Source organism: Arachis hypogaea, chromosome 8, assembly GCF_003086295.3.
Source record: "Arachis hypogaea cultivar Tifrunner chromosome 8, arahy.Tifrunner.gnm2.J5K5, whole genome shotgun sequence".
NCBI lineage: Eukaryota > Viridiplantae > Streptophyta > Magnoliopsida > Fabales > Fabaceae > Arachis > Arachis hypogaea.
Window position 1 is genome coordinate 34,170,341 of NC_092043.1, and position 14,003 is coordinate 34,184,343.

At 32.4% G+C, this 14,003-nt stretch overlaps 1 protein-coding gene across 1 annotated transcript; it reads left to right on the forward strand.

The window, feature by feature from the left end:
• The first annotated feature begins 12,136 nt into the window (after positions 1-12,136).
• LOC140174714 (uncharacterized) lies at positions 12,137-13,554 on the forward strand. The gene is made up of 3 exons (XM_072200214.1): positions 12,137-12,407; positions 12,500-12,635; positions 12,702-13,554. The coding sequence occupies exons 1-3, from the start codon at positions 12,137-12,139 to the stop codon at positions 13,552-13,554; spliced, it is 1,260 nt and encodes a 419-aa protein (XP_072056315.1).
• Positions 13,555-14,003: the final 449 nt, after the last annotated feature.

Sequence of the window (14,003 nt, forward strand, 5' to 3'; positions counted from 1 at the left end):
TTTTAAGTTATTTTTTTAATTATTTTGTATAGAATAAAATATTTTTTGTGGTATAATTTAAATAAATTTATTTAAAAAAATTATTAACAAATATTCATGAACTATTAAAAATGGGCAAAAGAGTATTGTATAAAATTCGAATTGATAGCTCATTAATATTTTAAATAAGTCTCGTAATTAAATATTTGTTAGTTTTTTTTAATGCATGAAATAAAATATATATTTTTTTAATTTTAAATTATTAATTTTTTTAATCAACTATTAATTTTTTAATAAAAGAATGGACAGAATTAAATCATGAGTAATTTGAATCTGGCCAATTCGAATTACTATGTGCAACGTGTGTGAGTGTAATTCGAATTATTCTGATTCAAATTACTATGGGTGTAATTTGAATCAGTTTGATTCCAAGTAGTGGATGTGTGCGTGTGTGAGTAGTTTGAATCAGTGTGATTCGAATTACATGTAATTAGAATTCGAATTAGGCTTATTCAAACTATATATAAATGGCTCTTGGTTGATTCATGAACCAATTTTTTGTTTGGCGGATTTCTGTAATTTTTTCCTACCCTGGCTTAATATAGTTATTTGCCCTTATTATTATTATTATCAACTTTCAAGTAACACCTTTTTAATACTGAAAAAATAAGCTAAAATAAAATTTGTGTAATTTATTCGGATAAAAAGCACTTTTCTTTTTTCTTATGAACACACTTCAATCTCTCTATGTATTCATACTACGAAACACCTTGAACTCGTTATTTAATTAATCTGAGACTATATTATATTAATATCCTTGTACTTGTAGCTTTGCGTTTATGAAACTTGTAAAATTAAAGGGTAGTTGTTTGGTAAATATAAGTCAAAGGATCTAATAATATGCAGAAACAGGGGTCTCTGTTTTGTTCTTACATAATGCACTATAGCAAGGTCTAAAGACTATTTTGTTATTAGAAAAAAACAAAAAAATATTAATTAAATTTTATGGGATTTGTTTCAACTATCTCATCAAGATGAAGACAGCTTTTAAACTTAAATACTTACTTAACGAGAAATGAAATGAAATAAAAAGTGAAAATATTCTTTAATTAAATGAAAAGTTGATAAACTCCACTAGCAAAACAAACACAAACTTAGAAGTTAGAATGTGATTACCAGAAATATCCTTATATGGGAAAAGGAAATCAAATTGGCGTTCTGAAGACTACTATGAATATTAACCATTATTATGAAATTGAAAAATAGTGATGTTTTCCACTTGCCCTAAATGCATGGCAGGCATCTTACCATATCTTGCTTCATTATTCTATGATATAGCATCATCATTTGCCAAATTTCCATATAAGCTTCCTCTCTTTGGTTTGATCATTGGTGAAATATGTGTATTAACTAATTTTAGAAGTGAATTGGCATGTGCATGTTTACTTGAATAACTAACTCTCTATTATAAGTTCATTAACATGCCACCTTTATTATATTCAGTGATCACTATGTAGCAATTTTCTCTAAATGGGATAATAAACTCAAAATGGTTTAATTAATTTTGACTTTTTTTATTGGCCAAGTTAATCAACAACAAAGTGCCAATGTTAGAGTGTAGAATAGTCTAAAGATACTATAGTTGTAAAATTCAAACTGCGGCAGTTGGTTTGACTGAAAAATCGATAAATTAAATTTTAAATTAGTTCAATTTAATATTCTGACAGTTTAAATAAAAGAATCGATCAAAGTTAATATGATTTGTTATCCAAACCGAATAAATTAATTCGATTAATCTGTATGTTGATAACATCAAGATGACATTAATGTGTAAATTTATACTAATTTTTAAAAATTTGCTTGAACTAGAATTTGAATAAGAATTTGTACAAATTGATTATCGGTTCAATTTTAAAAACTATAAAAGAGACTTTCAATTTTACTTTGTTTAAATTTTATTTGACTCAAATTAGTGGTAATTTGATGACGAATATATTTAAGAAAGAACTTTTAATACTATTTTATCTATTTGTTTTTTTTTAAATATTTATGCATAATATCATCAATAACTTGATTGCATCATTAACACACCATCTTACCCTAGACCTATCTAGTTGATACACATATCTAACCCTTTTGTGGCTTCTTTTAAAATCTTGAAGGAAATTGTGACAGCAAATCCTTCATTTTTTTTTCAACTGTGGGATTTTGCATGTATGTGTTGTATCTATGCACTAAGATGCAAGCAAAATGTGGGCCATTTATATTAGCAATCCATCTTTCGAAACTGAAACGTGTTAATTAATAATAATAATTTCATAGATTCAATGATTTTCTGCCTTTGAAGTGATGCCATGCTTCTCTATATGGTTAGCAAAATACAAATTTAGATGTATGTATGTATGTCCTTGTTTTATTGACAATGACATTAATTGATACATGGACTTAACCTTCATATATTCGTTCAGTAAAATGCCGCCCTTGCAACTGGATAATTTATTAAACTTTTATCATGCAAATTTAAATTAACCAAATCGATTTTTTTAACTTGAAACAAAGATCACAAATGTTAAGTGAGGCTTTTTTTTATTTAAATAAAAATTTCTTTATTTATTAATGGATAAAATATATTTTTTATTTTTGAAATTTGACAAAAATTTAAAAATGTCCCTTAATTTTATTTTGTTTTAATTTTGTCTTAAAAGTTTTCGATTTGCATCAAATATACTCCTAACGGCTAATTTTTCAAAAAATTTAAGACTAATTCAACAATAATTTAATAAGAACAAACCTCAAAACAAGCAAATAAAGCATAATTTTCATGCATTATTGTTAGATTAGTCTTACATTTTTTGAAAATTTAACCATCGAAGGTATATTTGATACAAATAAAAAGCTTTTGGAACAAAATTGAAATAAAATAAAACTTAAAAAATATTTTTAAAACTTTTGTCAAACTTGAGGGACAAAAAATATACTTTACTCTTTATCTTATCAATTTAAATCAGGATACAAAAATTTACTAATTTATACATTTAGTCTCATTTATTATATTTTTAAAGTTTTTAGCCACCAAAAATGTTTTCCTCTCTATTTTTACATGTATAGACATTGAAGATGAATCACATTTTTTTTTCCAATTTTGCGACCACCAAAAATGAAAATAGAAGAAAAGTTTTTATTTTCGCAGCTATCATAACCGAAAATGGCTTAAACTTCGAATTTTTCCTTCTATATTCGCATAATGATTAACCGGTGTTGGTCGAAAAATATTTTGATCGGAGTGAATTAGATCGAAATGTTGAAAAGTGCACGTGTAGGTATAAGTTGAGAGTTATTTGACACAAGCTCAATTTTGAACATATCATTAAATCGAGTGGCCATAGTCGAATGGATATTCGAAGGAGAATCTGAATGGACGCTCGGAATAAATGAATCGAATGGTTACATAAGTAGAAAAATTAAGGGCTTTCACCATGTGAGGAATTAATGGGTAATGTTTCATTGGTAAAAGAGTGGAAACGGTTATTAGGGAGTGCGTGCGCAAGACAGCATTGTGTAATTAATGATCAATTAGTTTTAGGAAATAAGGGTTGAAACTTTAACTCAGAAAACACTCAATCACACTCACATTCCCTGTGAATTTCTGAGTTTGCAATCGAGTTTTTTTCTGTAGAGTTCCTTCCATGTTTTATCTTTTCAGTTTATCTTTCTATAAACTTTACTTTTCAAGTAAATTTATTTTTCAAGCATTCTTTAATTTCAATATCCAATTTATATTTCAGCATCTTTAAGTTTCATGTAAATACCCTTTGACTCAGTTGAAGGCATTTTATTGCTTTTCTTAAATTTCAATGCAATCTTTTCGATTTTCAGTCAATTTACTTCTTTCGAAAACTTTATTTTTAATTTATCTTGTTTCTTTACAAATTATAATTCATTTTCTATTTCGATATTCGTCTAATTCGAAACGCTTTGATGCACTTTTAGAAAACTGGTACTTGTACAAAGGAGTAGGTTTTGCTCCCAGACCATTAGATATCGAACCACTATCGATTTGCTAAAAATCGACAAAACAAATTGGCATGCTTAGTGGGACGGTTTTAAAATTGAAGTGTGTCAAAAAGTTTTTATATCATTCGGTGTATGCAATTAAGAAGTGGAAAAATCATTCACATGGCTGATGAAGTGTCAAATATAAATGATGGTTCCTCCACCAATGATAGCATACCAGTAATTGTGCAACAAGCGGACGTAACTTCACGTTTGGAAGGTGCAATTGGAAGTGAAAGTATAGCAGTTACAACTGTTCAAACTGAAAATGTTGGACGTAATATTCGTCCACGTGGTACTTTGTCACTATTCCAGCCTCCATTAACTGCTGATTGGCCTCCTTATGGCCTTCCTCCCGGATATACCCTACTGGTGGGTAGTTTTGTTCCTCCTGTCTGATTTGGGAGTGTAAATGGAGGGAATAATTCTCAAAACCCACAACAACATTTCAAGTATTCTCGTGATTATAATGTGGGCTCTACTTCGAATGCTGCTAATTCGATCAGGCACGGACCCAAGCATAATGACGGGGGCACTTGCCCCCACTCTGATTTTCACTACAAATAAACTAAGTCCAATTATTAAAAGCCCCAAACCCATTTTATCTTTCTATTATTTTGACTATTAGTTAACCTAATCAAATTTAGTGTTCTTCTATTCTTAGATCCTAGCCGTCATTCATTTATTCTCTTAAACCCCCTTCTTAGTTTCATATTTTCAACCTTCTTTTTCTATTCTTTATCTAGTGGTCATCTTCCCTTCATCAAAAGGTAAATTTTAAATTCTCTATTTTATTTTATATAGCTCTCTATGACTTTATGTATCTTTCAATTTCATTGTTTCTCTTTTTAATATTTTCAATTACAAATTTTAATTCAAATAATTATAATTTAGGTATTAATCTATTTTTTATTCTCTTCATGAATTTATATATTTTATTTTATTCTCAATTTAGTGATCCTAATTATTTATTTATTTATCTTTCGTTCTATTCTATTATATGTAATTATGTTGCATATAAATTTTTAAAGTGAATTGATCAATTTACTAATTTAGAATATATATTTTTTATTTTTAGAAATAGTAATAGAAAAATATTTCAAAAGAAAGCTACCACTAGAATCTGAAGTCACTCTATTAATCTCTTCTAATAAAAAGAAGTTCTTAGAATTTAATGTGAAAAGTTTGGTAGCTGATCCTGGACAACGACCCAAAATTTCAAATTATGATCTAAATAACAGGGATGAAGTTAGACGAGCTTATTTGCAAAAAGGTCCTTGTCAACCATGAGAACATGATTTTTCACAAACATATTTTAGAACTTCTCTCTGTAGATTTAATGTTGATTGGTTTGACGAATTTGGCAATTGATTGGAATATAGTATTTCAAAAGATGCTATCTTTTGTCTCTGTTGCTATCTTATAAAACCTGATGGTGCGAGTGGTGATACTTTTGTAAAAGAGGGCTTTTCAAATTGAAAAAAGAAGGAACAATTACAAACACATGTTGAAAATCATGATAGTGCTCATAATCAAGCTCGAAGAAAATGCGAAGCACTCATGAAGCAAAAGCAACATATTGAAGTTGTTTTTCAAAAGCATTCAGACCAAGCTAAAAAAGATTACCGAACTCACTTAACAGCAACAATTGAGTGTATTAGGTTCTTATTGTGACAAGATTTGGCTTTTCGTGGTGATGATGAATTGTACAATTCAAACAATCAAGGTAATTTTTTGGAGTTTCTTGACTTTCTTGCTCAACATAATACAGAGATTGATCGTGTTTTCAAAAATGCTCGTGAAAACCTTAAACTAGTAGCACCTAAAAGTCAAAAAGATATTGTTAGAGCTGCTGCAAGTGAAACTAATGAAGTTATTATTGATGATCTTGGAGATGATTTATTTGCTGTTTTAGTTGATAAAGCTCGAGACATTTCTGTTAAAGAGCAAATGGCTGTTTGTTTGCAGTATGTGAAAAGAAAGGATTGTAATAGAGCGATTTCTTGGCCTTGTCCATGTTTCTAGCACAAATGTGTTATCGTTAAAAGTAGCTTTGGAATCTTTATTAGCAAAGCATAGTTCAAACTTAGCAAGAATACGTGGACAAGGTTACGATGGAGCTAGTAATATGCAGGGAGAATTTAATGGCTTAAAAAGTTTGATCTTGAAAGAAAATGCTTGTGCTTTTTATGTTCATTGTTTTGCTCACCAACTTCAATTAGCACTTGTGGTTGTTTCAAAGAACAGGTCAAAATTGCACTACTTTTTAGTTTGCTTGCTAGTTTGTGCAATATTGTTGGAGCTTCTTGTAAACGTAAAGACATACTTCGTGAAAGTCAAATGCAAAAGACAATGTTGCATTACAAAACAGAGATGTTTCTAGTGGGAGTGGCTTAAATCAAAAAATAACATTAAAAAGGGCAGGTAATACTCGATAGGGCTCACATTATGGTACAATACTTAGCTTGATTTCTAGTTTTTCTTCTGTGGTAGAAGTTCTTGAAGTGATTGAGGAAGATGGAAATAATCCTGAATAAAGAGCTGAAGCATGTCAATTATTGAAACGTATTCAATCTTTTGAATTTGTATTCAATTTACATTTGATGAAAAGTATATTAGGAGTTACTAATGATTTGTCTCAAGCTCTACAAAGAAGTGATCAAGACATTATAAATGCTATGGCATTGGTTAAAGTGTCCAAGCAACAATTACAAAGTATAAGAGAAGATGGTTGGTCCTCTTTGCTCAATGAAGTTTCACTATTTTGTAATAGTCACAATATTCTTTTTTCAAATATGAATGACATATTTGTAACACAAGAAAGATCAAGGCGCAAAATCCAAAAGGTCTCAAACTTGCATCATTTTCAAGTTGAATTATTTTATCAAGTGGTTGATAGACAACTTCAAGAGCTCAACAATCGTTTTACAGAGGTAAATACCGAGTTACTTCTTTGTATAGTTTGTTTGAATCCAAGTGACTCGTTTTTTGCATTTGATAAGGAGAAGTTGCTTTGTTTAGCTGAATTTTATCCACATGAATTCTTTTCTATTCAACTTTTGGCACTTGATAATCAACTTGAGAATTTTACATTGGATATGCGTCTTGATGATCAATTCTCAAATATAAATGGAATCAGTGGACTATCTCAAAAGTTAGTTGAGACAAAAAATCATATTGTTTATCCATTGAAGTTTCTTCTGTTGAAATTAGCTTTGATTCTACCTGTGGCAACGACATCAGTTGAGAGAACATTTTCTGCTATGAATATCATAAAGAGTCGACTTCGTAATCAAATGGGAGATGAGTGGTTGAATGATTGTTTGGTTACATATGTAGAAAGAGGGACATTCAATCAAATTGATAATGAAACAATTATTCAACATTTTCAAAATATGAAAACAAGAAGAAAAGTACCTTCAAGATTTGAAGCAAAGAAAGTTAGCGGCTAATATAATTTTTTATTTTTTATTTGAATAATTAATGTGCATTTTTATATTTTTAAATTTAAATTAATATATCTTTTGATAGTAATGTGTATTATTTTTGCCCTCCAAACATAAATTTTCTGGGTCCATCACTGAATTCGATGGCTGTATATCGACAACAAGTAGAGGAAAGTCATCATGACTTAGTCAATTTATTGATTCAACAAATGACCATAATTCTAAATCCTATGATGGCTTATCACGAATCAAAATTCCAACGTCTTTCCAGACAAGTCGAACATATTGCTCGAATCGTAGATTATGAAGAAGATGAGAGGCATAATGCCAGGAGAAATAATGAAGGATTTGGAAATATAGTTCAAAATGAATATAATGTTTTTGATCGAGAAAATCCTTATGTAATTCCCTGAGGTCAAAATGTTGATGAATTTCTTGCCAGATTACGTGTTAATCATGGCAGTGAATGTTATCAAGTCACTAGAATTGTGGAAGAAGTACTTAATCGAGTTGGTCTGAATGTTAGTTTTATGAATCGACCTCACTTTATGTATGCTTTCCCTCAAGTTGTTCAAATGGATGAAGTGCCAAGAGGGGTGAAAAATCCAAAGATAATCACAAAGTTTGTTGGGGAAGTTGGAGAATCAACCACTGAACATGTTGCTCGATATTTGGTTAAGACTGGAAATTTAGCTAGTGATGAAAATTTGACAATGAAGTTTTTTCCTTCTTCGTTAACGAAGAATGCATTTACTTGGTTTTCAAATCTTAGACCAAATTCGATAACGACATGGAATCAGTTGGAAACTGCTTTTCACGCTCAGTTCTATCGAGGGGAAATGAATGTGGCAGTTACTGATCTAGTGGCTTTGAAACGTGAAGATGGTGAAACCATTAACGATTATATGATACGTTTTAAGAACGCTAGAAGTAGATGCTATGTTTCATTACCTGAGAGCGAAGTGGTGAAAATAGCAACTATGGGGCTAGGATTTTATATGCGCCGAAAATTGCTTAATGTGCATATCCCTGATTTAGCTCATTTGGCTGAAAAGGTTCGTCAGACCAAACTCATGAAAAAGGAGAAGGAAAAATATAAAAGTAAGCAAAGATCAAAGAATAAACCTTTTACTCGAAAGGAGAAAGTTGCTTATGTGACTATGGAGTCCTCAAAAGAGGAACTCGATTTCGAAACAGAGGTCGATTTGGCTGAACGTAAAAAGGGCCCTCCATATGTTTGCTCCTTACTTTGAAAGCTTCCTAGTAATGAAAAGTCAAACGAATCAAAATTGAAAAGTGAAAAAAGTATAGTTTTGATATTTCAAAATATGATCAGATTTTTTATGTGTTGCTTAAAGATAAACAATTAATTCTGCCTGAGGGTAGAATTTTACTTTTGGTGAAAGATTTAAAAGAAAAACCTTATTGCAAGTTTCACCAAGCAACCAGTCATTCGACTAATAGTTGTGTTCATTTTAGGGACTTAATTCAAGAAGCTATAATGGAGGGACGGTTGAAGTTTGATGATGGCAAGAAGGAAATGAAGGTTGATGTTGATCCCTTCGATGCTGATGCTAGTTTTGTTGAACCATGTTTCAGAGTGATGCTGTTTTTAATGCTGTTTTTGATTAAAGACAGGGATGTATCTCTGTGTCCACGGTGTAATGCTATTTTTGATGCTGAAGCTGCAACAATCTTTGAAAAGAAAGAATGAAGAAGGAGCTAACTCATAGAGAAGAGCAGGCTCGTCAGAGGCAGCCAGTTAGGCATATGGAGGGTCAGAGTTCTAAGACCCCTCAACAAAATGTGGTTACACCTTTGAGCCGATCTCAGGCTATAGGTGTTTAATGGATTCAAAACTGCCAAGAGTTCCAGAAGTGGGATGCTCTTTATCGTTGCAATCCACAGTGGGGACATCGGGGACCTCTTCGAAACCAATATCCTTACTATCGTGGTCGAGCCAGAGGGTATCGAATAGGTAGAGGAGGAAGAAGAAACTTCAATCAGAATAAGAAGCCTCAGGCAGAAGTAAGCAAGGGGGTAACGCTTTCCGTGCATTCCCAAATTGTCTTTCCTTCTGACGGAGAGACATGTCCAAAGGAAATTTCATCTCCTGCAAAGATAGAAAAAGGCAAAGCAGTAGCTCAGCCTTTAGAGGTTGACAAAGGCAAGGAGGTTGATGTCGATGAAGAATACTTCGAAGAAGGGGATGATGATATGATTAGAACGATTTCAATTATTCCAACTGAGTACCTGGGGGAATATGAAGGTGACCCAGAGGAAGATTATGATATGGAGGATGAAAAAGCTTTTTCCTTCATCCGAATTGAAGATGAGCCGGGGTATTTTCTTCGGCCTACTGAAAAATAAATGTCTCATCTCCGTCTGCTCTATATAACCACTACTTTGAGTGGGATCAAAGTAAATAAAGTCCTAATTAATGGTGGGGCAGCAATAGTCTATTGCCAGAAAGGATGCTGATGAAGGTTGGAAAGCATCCTGATGATTTGGTTCCCACAAACATTGCTGTAACGGACTTTAGTGGGGGCTTCGACTCCAGCATAAGGTCTGGTCACTCTAAGTGTTAAGGTTGGATCATCCGAATGAAACACTGTGTTCGTGGTGATTTCATCAAAAGAAAGTTATAATGCTTTACTGGGGCGAGATTGGATCCATGGTGTGGGAGTTGTACCTTCTACTGTGCATCAAAGTGTTCTTCTTTGGATGAAGGATGGCAAGCCTGAAATCATTAAGGCATATTCGAACCTTTATGTTGAACAGCTGCATGCTGATTTCAGGATGTATAATCCTAAGTTAAAGTCTTTGAATGTTGACAGGATACTGAACTCTTATAATTGTGAAGGTTGTTACTTGTCCTCAGAAGGTTTGGCAGTAAAGTTGCGCTACCCAGAGTTGAATTTCACTCCAACTGGCTGGGATTGTCTCCTTTGAAGATTTCCTATGGAACAGGTTGAGGAAGTTTCCATTTATCTGGTAACTTTGCATAATTATTTAAGTAATTTTCTTCATGTAGAAAATAAAGATGATTCTTTCGATGAGGTAAAACCACGTAGGGTTAGAAGTTCTTTTAATAATAACTGTATCAACTCAATATCTTCAGTCGAGTTTAGTCATTGTTTACATGTTCCTTCTTTATGTAATGGAAGTGATGCTATAAGCCAAACTGCTGATCTAATAGCAGAGGCACATTGTGTTAAAAATCAAAATAATATCAATGATAATCAAGTTCATCCTAATTCTAATGAAGTTGTTGATTTTATTTTTGACTACATCTATGATTTAGAATCTTTGGGTTTTAAAAAATACTCTGTAAAAGATGAGGAGCATTTTAAGGGATTTGAATATCAAGATCCCTTAAAAGAAATTAATTTGGGAACTTTTGATGATATTCAAATTACTTATATTTGTAAGGATCTCGTTGATCCTTTTCGAATTGAACTTTTTCATCTTTTACATGAGTTTAAAGATTATTTTGCTTGGGATTATCATGAGATACCTGGTTTCGATCATTCACTTGTAGAACATTGATTAGCATTAAAACCAAATGCAAGACCTATGAAGCAAACTCCAAGACTTTTTGCTCCAGAAATCAATAAAAAAATTAAAAAAGAAATAGAATGCTTGATTAAAACAAAATTTATTTAAACTGCACGTTATATTGAATGGGTCTCAAATATCGTCCCTGTGATGAAGAAAAATGGGAATTGAGAGTATGCATTGATTTTCGAGATTTGAATAATGCTACTCTGAAGGATGAATACTTTATGCCGATTGCAGTTATGTTGATCGATTCTGTAGCGGAAAACGAAATTCTAAGTTTTATGGACGGTTATTCGGGTTATAACAAAATCTTCATTGCGGAAGATAACGTGTCCAAAACTGCTTTTCGTTGTCTTGGAGCGTTAGGCACTTATGAACGGGTGATTATGCCTTTTGGTTTAATAAATGCTGGTGCAACTTACCAGCGACCAATAAATACTATATTTCATGAGTATATTGGAAATTTTATGAAAGTATATATCAATGATGTCATGGTTAAATCGGTCTCAGTGAATCAACACATTAATCACTTTAGAAAGGCATTTATGACCATGAAAAAGAAGGGATTAAAGATGAACCTTTTGAAATGTGCATTTGGTGTGTCTGCTGGGAATTTCCTAGGTTTTGCGGTTCATAAGAAAGGAATTACAATCGATAAAAGCAAGGCTGATGCAATATTAGCATTCTCTGCGCCTAAATCAAAGGAAGAAGTGTAATCTTTCCTAGGAAAAGTGAATTATCTTAGAAGGTTCATTTCGAATCATTCTGATCAAACTCGAGTGTTTGCACCTTTAGTTAAATTAAAGAGTGATTCACAGTTCAAATGGAGAAATGAGCATCAACAAACGTTTGATTCGATAAAGGCTTGTTTATCGAAGGCTCTGATTATGGCAAATGTTCACCCATATGAGCCCTTAAAATTATATATTGCAGCATCTATGAATACATTTGGGTGTATGTTAGCCCAAGATGATGAGGATGGGCGTGAGCGGGCAATTTATTACCTTGCTCGGGTGCTAATCGATATCGAAAGGTATTCCCTGATAGAAAAATTATGTTTGTCTTTATATTATGCCTGTATGAAACTAAAATGTTATATGGTGGCTAAATTAGTGAAGGTTATAGCACAAACTGATCTCATCAAATACATGTTGAGTTTCCCAATGTTACGAGGATGTTTAGGAAAATGGATGCTAGCCTTGACAAAGTTTGATTTACAGTATGTCCCGACCAAAGCTGTGAAAGTTCAGGTCATTACAGATTTTCTTATAGATAATTTGAAAGATCTGAATGACCAGGGGGCAAATGTAATCGACATTGAAGTCGATTATTGGAAGTTATATTTTGATGGATCAAAGCGTAAAGATGGTGCAGGGGTTGAAATTCTTATTATCTCACCAGAGGGATTCCATCAGAATTCTTGTTTGAATTAAAATATCCTTGATCGAATAATGTGGCAGAGTACGAAGCTTTGATTTTTGGTCTCGAAATATTAATTAGTAAAGGGGCTATGAAAGTTCAAATATTAGGGGATTCTCAGTTGGTTTTGAAACAATTATCGAAGGAGTTCAAATGCAATAATGAGAAGTTGCAAAAGTATTTAACAACTGCTTGGGAGTTGTTAACCTCATTTTAAAAAGTTTTTTTGGTTCACATCCCAAGGATTCATAATGAAATTGCTAATGAATTAGTCCAAATCGCTTCGAGATATAGAATCGGTCTAGAAACTCTTAAAAAATTGGCTAGTATCCATCAAATATTAGTGCATGCGAATAAAAGAGAGGTTTTGTGCATAGATGAATGGAAAGATACTGATTGGAGAAAGCCTATTGCTCAGTATTTAAGGAATCCCAGTATTCCAGTCGATAGAAAGATAAAACTGCAAGCAATAAATTTTGTCTTGATGGCTGATGAGTTGTATAAGAAAGGGATCGATGGAAATTTTTCGAGATGTTTAGGCCAAGATGATCAAAATATTGCTTTGGGCGAAGTCCATAATGGGATATGTGGTGCCCATCATGCAGGAGAAAAGAAGAAATGGGTGTTATATCGCAATCACGTGTATTGGCCATCCATAATAAAAAATTATATTGATTATGCAAAGGCATGTCAGGAGTGTCAAAAGCATGGTTCGATACAACAGATCACAGCATCTGAGTTGCACTCGATCATAAAACCATGGCCATTTAAAGGTTGGGCTTTTGGTCTGATTGGGTTAATTCACCCTCCTTCATCGAAACAGCATAAATTTATCTTAGTAGCAATTGATTATTTTACAAAATGGGTTGAAGCAGTTCCTCTAATAGAGGTTGGTCAAAATAAAATAATAGATTTCATTGAGGAACATATAATCCATCGATTTGGAATTTCTCAAACATTGAGCACTGATCAAGGAACTATGTTTACTGGTCAGCGAATTAAAAATTTTGCTGCCTCGAGGAATATCAATATAGTTACTTCAAGTCCTTATTATGTACAAACTAATGGTCAAGTAGAGGCAGCAAATAAATCTTGATAAATCTGATCAAGAAACATATTGGGAATAGACCCCGAACGTGGCATAAAACTTTAAGCTAGGTATTGTGGGCTTATCAAAATTCACCAAGGGGGTCAACAAGTACTTCACCCTATAAATTGGTTTATGGCCATGATGCAGTGCTACCACTAGAAATTAATTTAAATACTTTGAGAGTATTGAAACAAAATGATTAGTCAGTCGATAATTACTGGAATGTAGTGTTTGATGAGTTGAATGAATTAGATTCAGAGCGAATCTTGGCACTTGAGAATATGATTCGACAAAAAGAAAGTGTTGCTCGAAGTTATAATCGTCGAATAAGAGAAAAGATTTCAGTATAGGTGAGTTGGTTCTAAAGGTTATTTTGCCAATGGAAAAGAAATTGAGATTTCTTGGCAAATGGTCCCATACTTGGGAAGGTCCTTTCCAAGTGATATGATTGTATT